General features: G+C 40.8%; 1 protein-coding gene across 1 annotated transcript in view; it reads right to left on the minus strand.

Moving 5' to 3' along the window:
- KCNK10 (potassium two pore domain channel subfamily K member 10) overlaps positions 1–3,111 on the minus strand; it is a 67,260-nt gene extending 64,149 nt beyond the window's left edge. Inside the window, exons 1-2 of the mRNA XM_064658917.1 lie at positions 3,006–3,111; positions 2,384–2,441 (exon numbers count right to left, since the gene is read on the minus strand). Of these exons, the coding sequence (XP_064514987.1) occupies positions 2,384–2,435 (52 nt within the window). The 5' untranslated portion in view covers positions 2,436–2,441; positions 3,006–3,111. The remainder of the gene's footprint in view (positions 1–2,383; positions 2,442–3,005) is intronic.
- Positions 3,112–11,777: the final 8,666 nt, after the last annotated feature.

Below are 11,777 nucleotides of genomic sequence, written 5' to 3' on the forward strand. Positions count from 1 at the left end.
CTTTGAGATACCATAACTCTCACTTATGTCCTTGGGCTGCTAGCTTGCTTGCCAGGAGCATCAGTTGATATCCTTCAAGTATGGTTAGCACAAGTTAGCACAATTCCTACTAGACAAAACTATGCAAACTGGTCATCCGTTTGATGACCAGAACAGGGCACAATCATACAATACAACCTGAAATGAGCCTGGTATTGGAGTGTGAACACTAACTGGAGATGAGTTCTGCTTTTAATATTTAGGACTCTTTGCATCCTTGCATCACCAACTTTTTACATGTTGATTTTTGCATCTAAGAAAAACTACTTCAGTCTTTAACTCCAAAGATACCACATAGGATGCAAAACATAACATCATTCTTCACATGTACATGCAGAGAACAGACTACATATGTAACCGTAAATTAAATTAACTTTAGAGCTTTTAGTTTTTTTGTGTAGATCACTAGTAACATTTATATCTACGTAAATATATTTTTGTTTCAAAAGTAATAGAACGCTGAACTACCTTATCTTCTACATACACAACTAATTTTTCAGTGGGAATATGTGAGTACAGTGTCACTTTACTGTTCCTCTACTGATTAAAGGATTGGGCCTTAGACAGCTTTTCCTTGCCCATTTGCCTTTTTTCCCTTTGACCAAATTTTATCTATTTCCTGAGTCTCATAGAGAATTAGAAAATAACATTTCTTGGCTATACATTAGCATCCATTCTGCCTGCCTAACAAAGTCAATACACTGAGGAGAAATAACTAATAGGATTCTGCAGTTTTTAGCAGGCATTCAGCTTGGCAGAGAGGAAACCTGCTGGGTTTGTGATCTGTTAACTGCTACAGTATTCTATAGTTCTGTCACATCAGTAAATTGTGGCAAACCACCTGTTGGATCCATACACTTTAAAGTTGATTGCCAAGCAAAGGAGCTCCACACCGAATGTCATCAGTTCATCTTTCTGTATGCCTTGTCAGAGGAAAGAAGACAAGAGCTTTTTGCAATAAAAGGCATTTTGCAATACATAAAATGAATTAAAATGAAGCTGCAGCAAACACATACTCAGAAAAGCACCTGGGAAGGGCAAGTTTTCACAGAATTTTGACCATAGGATAAGGGATATACTGTTATTACAATAATCAAATCTCTGTTAGCACTACTATCCATTTGTTCTTTAGGAAGCTGAGGGCAGAGAAGGCTGATGTGTTGTTTTCAGCCTTCACCTAATTAGAGATGTAGTAAGGCTTAAACTAAAGCTTAATTGTGTATACTGTTTAAACAGCACATCATATCTGCTCAGAGGATTGTTCTGCCGTATCCCTTCTACACCAGGAGAAACTGTTTCTAATGTTTCATTTTGTGAATGTGAGGGCATGGAGGATGACAAGCAAATTGACCACTAAAACCAAACCTGCGGAATAAAGACGAGTAATCAAAGCCTGTGCTATCACTTCATACTTCCTGCAAGCACTGCTGTACAGTGACTGGCTGCCAGCAGTTCTGCTGCAAACCTGAGCATACGGCTTCAAGTAGTTTTGCTTCTCTAATGATGCACAGAAATATGACACACCAGTATACAAATTACCAGTAGGTTTTTTTTCAGTCACTTCTGTAGGATGCAGATGAACTTCCTCCCCATGCCAGGAAAGGAGAGGATTTGATTATGATTTTCAAACACCACTTGGATCATTTTATCGAAAACCACTGCACTGGCGTAAATCTCCTTCCACCATCACACGAACACACTCCCCAAGTCTGACTCCAAACCTACCTATATAGTTAATCAAACTATCCACTTGGGCCAGTCAGTTGTTAACAACACAGAGTAAAGAGTGTAAAGGTCCCTTTGGGTTCTATTATTTAATGTGTCTTTTTATACCGTCCACACTAAGGGTTATATTGCAGCAGCATTTTGCTCCTGCCAACAAACATGTGCCATCGAGGAGCCCTGAGCAAGCAGTCACATCTGTGTCCACTCCTGTACCACCCATTTAGCAGAGACAATGATCACTAGAAACAACAAAGGAGCCACTGATAAAACAAACAATGCTGTAAGCCAGAGATCACTGCCATCCCAGGCAAGTTTACCATGAAAATACTCAAGAAAAAGGGAGAAGAGAGGAGGGAAAAGATATATCAAATATAGAACTGTAAAACTTACACCTTGAAGAGGTTTTACCCACGCAGCCACCCAACCCCACATCTGAGTAGCATTTTGTAATGCACTGCTAGGACTGAGCAAGAAAGACTGAACAGCGCACATGGGAAGCAGCCAAGCATCCAACGCCTCCTCCCATTTGGAGTCACATATTCTCCTACGAGTCAACAGACACAAGAAATAATAATAATTGTTATTACTACAGTAATTATAGTAATAGAGAATCACCAACCTTGAGGATCCCAGTTCACCTGTTTTCTTGGAGTCTCGATTGGAAATTTCATTGCTTCCTTTTTGCAAAGGGAGTAAAAAGAATTAAATAAATTCCCAACCTTCCTGTCTCGATGCTGCAGTCAAACAAATTAATTTCAAATTATAGGGAGCCTGCGCTGTTTGACTGAGAGGAACTGGTGGTTGCCAAGGAAAAAAATACACAAATAAATCGAAGAGGTTGGGGAGGGGCGGGCAGGGGAGTGGAGGGGTTGGTGCCGACGAGGTGAGGAGGGGTGCAGACACCCCAGCAGAGAGAGGGGTAGAAGGGATGGACTGAGGACTGGAGAGAATTTGGGGGAGCAGGAACAGAGCAGACTGCGATGGCCAGCGGGTCCAGGGTGCTGCTGGCTCCAGGAGAGGCTCCCGCAGCCGTCTCGCTCCATCCACCTGCAGATGTCAGGATGGCGGGGTCCCCGCTGCAGCGTGGCCCCTCTGCTGCGCCCACCCGAGGGGCTACCCGGGCTGGCGAGCAAGCAGGCTTGCCAGGATCGGGGAGTCGGCCAGCCCCCCACACCCCCGGGGACACCTCCCACACACGCACACGCTTTCTAGCCTCAGACACCACCCGAAAATGCGCCCACCTCAGTTCAGCCCCGGGCACTAGAGGGGTAACAAAAGTCAGCCATGGGGCGTGAGCCGCAGCAGCATGGCTAGGGCGAGACAGGGGCGAGGCTGGGGACCACCCCGACTGAATGCAGCAGCAGCCTGGCTCGCCCAGGAGAGCCGGAGCAGGAAGGGGAGGAGGAGGAGGAGGGAGCCACCCTATAGCTTTGGAGGGAATTCACGGACCCCCTCTCTGCACTGGCTTAAAAAGAGGGTGGAGAGAGGCTGTGAGTCCCTTTGTGAGAGGCGGTGGCGGGGTTCCTAGGGAGAGGGCAGGCTCCGGCTAGTACTCAATGGGTATCTTTCCCGAGAGGGGTATGCAGGCTTGTTTGGCAGAGTTTGCAGCCAGAGACACGCTCGACTAAGCTACGAGCAGCAGTAGCGGCGGCGGGAGCACATGGCAGGAGTACGGCAGCATCCGGAGCCTCTGCAGCACAGGGGGAGGGGAAGGGCAGGGATCCTCCGAGCCCCCGCGGGCTCTGGGGACCAGAACCGGATACCTCGAAAGCCAGGGAACCCCTGCTCCCCATTCTGTCCCCAATCCGCACGGTGGGCAGGGTCAGACACTTCGCGTCAAGGCAAAGCCTGGTACAGCAGGGTTGTAAGTTGTGGCCAAGCTGCGGGGAGGGGGCAGGAGGCTGAAAGCCTCTTGGAGCCCCCCTAAGGTCTCAGGGGGCTTCGGGGAAATGGAGGACACGTGTGCAATTACCAAGCACTTGCTGCTTTCCAAGTCTGCATTCTTCCCTCCTCTCCGTCCTCTCCAGGCTTTCCCTCAAACCTAAACCAGGCTGGTAACACCAGAAAGGTCTCCAGTTCCAGTTACAATACATGCCCCAGCTCCCCTCCCTTACCCAGGAAAACAAAACCCCAGCCCCTCTGGGGGCCTGAAGGAAAACTGTGAGAGATTAACCCTGTCCTGCCTATTCTCTTCCACAGGGGAAATCAACTCCTTGTGTGAAGGAGAGCGTTCCCAGGGGATGGTTTAGTGGAGAGATCTACAAATTTCTGTGGGTCATGGTCAGACACACATACCAGAATCAATCCAGAGGTCCATAGATGATCTGAATTTTCAGGAAACATGGTTGTGATTTAAACCTGGTGGCTGAGATCATTTGTTCCCTGCTTTTTGTCCTGTACTTCTTTTTCCTCAACTGCCCTTTTTCTGTCTTGCTTTCCTATCTGTTGCTCAGATGTTAGCTAACCTTGTAAGACCAAAGAGAGAAATCTGCCCTGGTGAGGAGAAAAAAATCCCTCAAACCAAAGCAGCCTGTAATGTGTGGCTCTCCTCAGGAAACTCGTACTGTGGAGATTGGCACACTCTTTTCACATCCACATTCTGAAGCTAAATCTGTGCTTGTTCCCAGTCTTTATTCAATCCTAAGCAGGAAGAGGAAATCAATATTTGTGAATCCACACTTCCATTTGGTAGTGGTGTACAAGGTCCTGTAAAGCAGTATGTAGTTTGAAGAAACTACATGGAAGTAATGTAGCAAGTTTTCCTGGGGGGAGGTGCTGGGTGTCTCTTCTTCCCCTAATCCAAGCACCCTGTGGCTCTTGTTTTGTGCTGTATGGGAGGAGGCGGGAGAGGCTGCTCTAAGGGAGGACATGGTAAGAATGATAATGAGCCTGCTCAGTCAGACCTGAATTTGAGATGATTGCAATGATGACATCAGGAGCACAAGGTATTTCCTTTTCAAGCAAACCACGATGCATTCTGAACAGGCTTCGGGATTTCTGTTGACATTACTTCTGCAAACTGAATGGAAACAAAAGTGAGGGTAGGCTTTGCTAATTGTGCTGTGTAATCGCTTGAATCATGTTTACAGTAACCTAAAAGATTTCAAAGAAGCCTTCTGAATGCCTAACAAGATCACTTATCAAATATGTATCAATAAAGAGCGATTTCTGTATTTATACACACACATATATAATATATATCCATGTAAATAATTTTTCCTTAGCATTCAAAAGTTTCCAGTTCATTGGCATCTACCTTGTACATTACTGGGAAAAACTACAATATAGATATATACCACTCAGTTGTGTCACCCTAACCCAAGCACTACCTTGACTTTGTGCTGTAACTATCAGCAGTTAACTGATGACATGTATTGTGCCACAGACACCTGTCCACCAAGAACTCACCTAAGATAATCAAAATGAAACAGTCCCCTGAAAGGCCAATGGTATTAAATTCCTGCTAAGATATACAGGAAGTCTGTAGTCTAGAGATGAATTCCTCAGGTAGTTCATTATCAGAAAATCATCCCGATTTTTACAGTCTAAAGAAGAGGAATTTTCATGTGGACATATGAATCCTTTATTATTAAAATGACAAAATAGAGACATCTCATATTTGTTTGACTTACTGTAACACTAAATAGATAATAATGACACAATGACATATTCATGTTTCTTGTATCCCCTTAATGTTCACATATTCGCACAAAGTATCTGTAAGTTCTACATAAATGTTTGCCCTCGCTATATAACTTAAAAACCTTGTGGCAAATCAATTGTGATTGATCTGTCAGGTACATAAATGTAATGGTACATAAATGTCAGGTACATCATGTAATTGTTTCGCAATTTTTTTTAGTATGTTATGAGCATGAAAAACTTGCTCAATTATTTCAGTGCCTCAGACCTGCAGTTTTATCCAGTGGGCCAATTTATTCCCAAAGTAACTCATTTAAAATCAATGGGGTTACTCCAGAGATAGATTTGGCACAATGAGTGCATCTTTCACTCACAGCACAGCTGTTGCATAGAAACGTAACTATTATCTTATGCAAATAAAAGGCCTTTCACCCCTCAGTGATGTCAAATTCTTATGATAGGGAGAACTGGTGCCTTGAAGCTATAGTGTTTCAAGCTGTTACTCTGTCAACTTTTATAAGCTAAGTGGATTCAGTAATGTTTAATATTTAAATGAAAGCTCACTGAGAAAAAAAAATAAATGTAGCATGATCAATCTGTTTTAGTACCTGCATAAGAATTTTCAGGACTTGACTTTATATCAGTAGTTTATCACACTGGTCTTCCTAAATTCTTCCTTCTAATTTAGGGCTTATTGTTCAGCCTTAAATGTCTTCAGAGTTGGTGTTAGTTGAGAACCAGTGCCTTACAGAACAGGGCCTGTGACAATCACAACACAATAGAAAACAGGCTTTCTATTACAAGCATTCTCATTGAAAGAAAAATAAAATGCTAAGTGCCCTTTTGCAGTTCATTAGTAATACGGCATGAATGATTTAGAAGCTATTCTGATGTAACTCAAAGAAAGCCATAGAAAAACAAATTAATAAATAGTTCTTATACCTACCTAAATCCAGTGAGCGGGAGTGGAAACATGCCTTGATCCTTGATAGTAGGTAGAAATCATCTGTAATTTGTATGTTCCACTTCTTGGTTGCACTGAAGAAATGAAACATGGTTAGATAGAAGTCTAGACAGTCTTTGTGTCATTACTTTACAATGTACTCATTTGTGTATATAACTATTTAGTTTATGGATAACTACATAGTTGTTTGAAATCTGCTATTTCTAATTGTGAAGATAATTCTGTTTATTGCCACAGGAGTTCTGTTATTTACAGAGACCAAGAGAGCCAGAGAATAACCCAAACGAAGTGCATCCTGTTCTTTATATTCTATTGATCCATTCTGCAGTAGTATTAATTTGGGCACAATACAGTGCGGAATCCTTTTCTAAAATCTTTAGGAAGCTTTCTGTCAAGGAGAAAATTCAAAGCTTTCTCTCCAGGATAACCTGAAGACCTTTTATTCAAATAGTTTTCAGAAGGTTTAGTGTTGTTGAGAATCAGGAAGTTAACTAAGAATAAAGGCTGTGCAAGGAAAAGCAACCTACTATTTTTATTGTCTTCTATTGCATTCAGTTTCTTAAAACTTTTTAAGCCATAGCATACAGTGCTGTGGTTTTATTATTTTATGGATTAATCCACAGAACAGAAAATTTACTGATTGGCAGAAATGGTTTCAGTGAAAACAGTGAGTCTACCTAAGGAAACTACACCTCCGTATAACCTTCACCGGGATGGTACCACAGCCTGTCTACAGGTTCCTTTGGCCAGTGACACTAAACAGAATACACTATGGATTCTGCCTCTCATATCCTAACATATCAATCATCAAATGCCAGAACAGATGAGGGAATACCTGCTTCACAGTTTGTAATCATCTTCATCATTCTTTGTTCTTTTCAGGTACCCATTCCTCATTAGCCAGACTCCAGCTATCAGACACCTGTTATATCAGTCCCTTTGTATAGCCAACAAGGACAAAAGTGGAGTAGTTACCTCACTTTTTTATTCTATCTGAAAAAGTACATGCACATTATTAGTGTATTAGTATGTTGTAGAATTTTTTCCAGTAAAAGATAATGCCATGTAAAAACGTATTACCAAAAGCTGCACAGTACTGAGTCTGTCTGAACCCACTTACATTTCTTTCACATTAGTTTAATTTGACTTCAGTACAATTACTCCTGAATCGTAGTCATGAGAGAATTACAATCTGGCTTCCAGTTTTTCCATGATGTCCCTGAATAATGGTCATAAGATTAAAGGCTGATATCTGACAAAAATAGCAAGCCTGATTAATAAAAACAAGCCACCAAATTAATTTTATAGAATTCCCTCATGTAATTTTTCTAAGATTTCTTACTTGATAGATACATGACGGTCTATTTTAGCCAGCTGATAACTTTCTTCTATATTAAACAGGAAATTTGGGAGTTAGCTTTCAGAGATCCCAACATTTCTTTGCCATTCACACCAGCAGCAGAGCCACGAACGGAAGGATACAGGCAGGACCCAGCCCAGTTCGCTGACAGCTTTCAGGACCCTGGACAGGGACGCCCTCTGCTTCCCGGCTGTCAGTCACCCACCGGTCCCACCACACCGGGGGCCGGGTGGGGGAAACAGGGGTGTGAGCCCCGCTGGGGCATGAGCGTCCTGGCCCCGTGTGAGAATCTGGCCTGCCAAGTGCAATGGCAATTCAGACTTTGTAAAAGAAAGTAGCAGAAGGCATGGGGGAAGAATAGCACACAAAATATCCGAAAAGTAAGAGGCAGTGCATGAAGGGCCATCAGTATCAGAAGCATAGTGACAGAAGTATGGGCAACGATGCTAGTGGCAAGGTCAAAAGGGAACAGGAAAACCACGATGCCCGTGATACAAATGAAAGATTGGAGAATAGATGGCTTAGACATGAGAAGGGTAAGGATAAATGGATGGGACAGACTCCTTATTTTGAAGGCAGAATGAGGGATAAATGAGTGAATGGGTTTAATGCACTACAGAAATATATTAAACCACACTTGCAAATGCAGGAGTCATTTAAGGAATAGTATAAAATTGCACTGCTTGAGTAGATCGAGGAAAACAGAGCCAAAGAACACAGTTTTATGTATATGCTTGTTCTTCTAAAGCTCTTTTGTTTAAAGCCTCCAGACGTAAGAAATAAACTTAAGAAGCTTTGTACTTAGAACACACATGGATCTTGGGCAAGAGTTCAGGTTATTTTCTGTGTTGCTGCATAGCCTGCATGTTTTCTTCTTAATTAGCAGGACTACTAGAACTAATACAGCTACATGGAAGAATGCTTATCCTGTGCTCTGACCTTACCTCCCACAAACATGACAGCAGCCTTATCAGCCAGTGGGGCAGGGTCAGGGGTCATAAGACACCAAAGACGTTAATGCTGGTCTCAGAAGCATTGTCTTAACACTCATTTTTACTGAAAACTTTCATATTTCTTAGAATCAACTATGCCACTAACTGCAGCTGTTCATTTCAGTGTTTTTCAATGCAGTATATTGTATAAGCAGCCTATGAAATGTGAGGATTAATGCAACTCTAGAACAGTTAAAGTAGAGAGGAACAGCCTGCACAAACACCATTGATGGTGATCAGTCCTGTTATAGTTGTGCCTATTTCTTTTCTACTCTGAACAGCAAGGGAAGACAGAAGCTATACTGAGCATCTGAAGGGCTGACTACAACTCTTGCATTAATCATCATCACTTTTACAGTACTCAGAAGAGCTTTACTACTTTCTAAATTAGGTAACACATTTCTCACATGGCTCGTGTGTAAGAAGCTGTTCCAAAAATGTGAAAGCACTGGAATCGGAGCTGTGGAATAAGGAACAATGGGGCTTCCTATTGAGTTTAACTCCCAGCGCTGTCCCACACTTTCCCTCAGCCTTGTAGCCCAGGACATGCATCTTCTCAGCCACAAAGATGTAGAAAGTTTTCAATCACTAGTTCAGCCATTGTTTGGAAGGCTAACACTCTGAATTACCTGTCTCTGTATCTGCATACCACTGGTATCTTCAGTGCTGGAACTCTCAGGAGAAAATTACTTTGAAATAGGATGATATTTCAAGCAAAATAGAATCAATAAATTATTATTCTGTTGTAGGAAGAGTGGGGGCTGTGTTCTGAGTGTAAATTAAAAAACATTAATATTAATTGTAGGAACAGTGTGTCAGGCAGTATAACAATCAGGAAAACAGCTCATGACTGATTGTCTTAATATACTAGCAAGGAAAAAGCTATTGCTGCATTTCTGAAGATATGCAGCCTAAGAGTAGGTGCATCCCAGTTTGAGTTTCTACGCAAACTGTACACGCACATCCATATAGAGTCACAGAAAAGAAATAACAATACAAACCCACAGGTGGAATCTAATGGATTTGGTAGAAAGAAAGCACTGAAAAGACAAGATTCACCCTAATGTATAACATCATCATCTAAAACAAGTACCATTCTCGATTTCATTAACTGTTTTATAGTATTTTCTGGGAGAAGATGAAGTGGAATTACAACAGTTCTGATGCAACATTGCAAGAGAATGCAGTGTTATTCACACATGGCATTTTCTCAGCAAAGTGAGAAGCTCACTGTGAATCAACCCATAGGCAGTGACTTCTCATACTCAGCAGATCTGCTACAGCCTACAGACCAACAAGTCATTCAGCTACCCATTAAAAGAAATATGTCACCATATATAATTATAATAAGGTTCTAGACTATTTATACTCTGGTAATACAAAGGCAATAAAGAGGTTATGTGAGTTGGGAATTATACTAAGATAACATCTCTTCATGTTGGAGAATGGAAAAATGTAATGTACATTAACCTCCTAAGCTAACAGTTGTAGGTTGTCTGCAGGCAGCCTCCTTTATACATTTACATTTTGAATACACACTTGCTTTAAGTCTTTTATGGAGTAATTCAGGAATGCATCCCTACAGCTGTAAAACAGCTGCAGTTACTTCTGTATTTAATGCATAGGAAAGCCTTGAGATCTTCCATTTAAGAGGAACAATAGAAACCACTGTATTTTTACATCTTTACATTGTGTGTGTCTATAAAAATTCCATTTAGTAATTCTGATCTGCTTTCTTACTATACTAAATAATGTAATCTCTAGATCCCAGAGATTTATTGTGGAACAGTCAGATCAAAAGTACTTGTATTACAAAAGGCATGTACAACTCAGATTAGCAGTCGGAAAGCACTCTGGATATTTTTTTTTCTTTTTTCATTGTCTCTAAGAAGTTGTTTCACAAGTTCCCAAAGATATTCAGGCAAGCAACTCTGAGTCAATAACAGCCACCTACGTATCTTGTGGTTCTCTTAAGCACACACCACCAAATCTATCCATCTATTGTAACCATGCTAATGGAATTAAAGAAGGAAAGAAATTTAGCACAGAACTACATTGGCCAGCATTTTGAGTAAAGAAAGGTGATGGAATGAATGAAGACTCTGCCACCATCATAATTAGCTTCTGCAAAAAATTTTTATAGTGGACTCCATCGTAAAGTTCAGAAGTAGCGCAAAAGTGTACATTTATGGTACATATTTCTGAATGTCAGGTTGGAATTCAGAGCAGCTATGACTATAAAAATATTGACAGGAATTTGACTCAACTAACATTAGATGCTGCTAAACATATAAACAAGCATGAAAGTTTGCTATTACAGGTCCTTGCTAGATAGATTGATAATTTGCTTTTGCCAATGCATGCTATACTGAAAAATATTGTTATTAAAGCAATAATATAAGAATCAAGACATACACATAACTGTAACTATCCTTTTGCTTCATAATAGCATACCTCTTATTCCGGCAGTTTATTCTATACAAAATCTTTGCATAAAACCACTCTCCCCCTCAATTACCACAAACGTCTATAAATTATACATACTGGCAGTTTCATATTACTTTTGGCAGTATAGCATCATTTTTTAATTATAATAAATATCTCATTCTTGATTTTGTAACAGTCCAAAAAGAATAAATCACAAAGCCTCTTTAATTTTTCATTTTGTGTAATCACAGAAATTTATACCTGTCAATTTATCCTTGTATGTCAACATCCTTTTTCCCATAATGTTCTTTGTCTTTTTTATCTTCTTTCCACTGTCTTGAGAAGCAGTGGTCAAAATTGAATTAACACAGGTCTGTTCATTAAAGACCTATTGCTACTGTATTTAATTAGAAAGCAAAATTTTTTTTGCATTATTTTCAGTGGTTTTAAACATCATTATTCATTTTGTTTCTCTCATAACTGGGTAAAGACATTCAGTCAAAGTACACTACAGATGAGCTGTGATCCTAGTGTTTGCCCATTTCTATTAGGAAATTCATGGAAACATTGAAAGCAATATTCACTTAAGCAGTGACAAACTCAAAAAAATGGGGTGATATTTAGTATT

This window comes from Pseudopipra pipra, chromosome 6, assembly GCF_036250125.1.
Source record: "Pseudopipra pipra isolate bDixPip1 chromosome 6, bDixPip1.hap1, whole genome shotgun sequence".
Taxonomy (NCBI): Eukaryota; Metazoa; Chordata; class Aves; order Passeriformes; family Pipridae; genus Pseudopipra; species Pseudopipra pipra.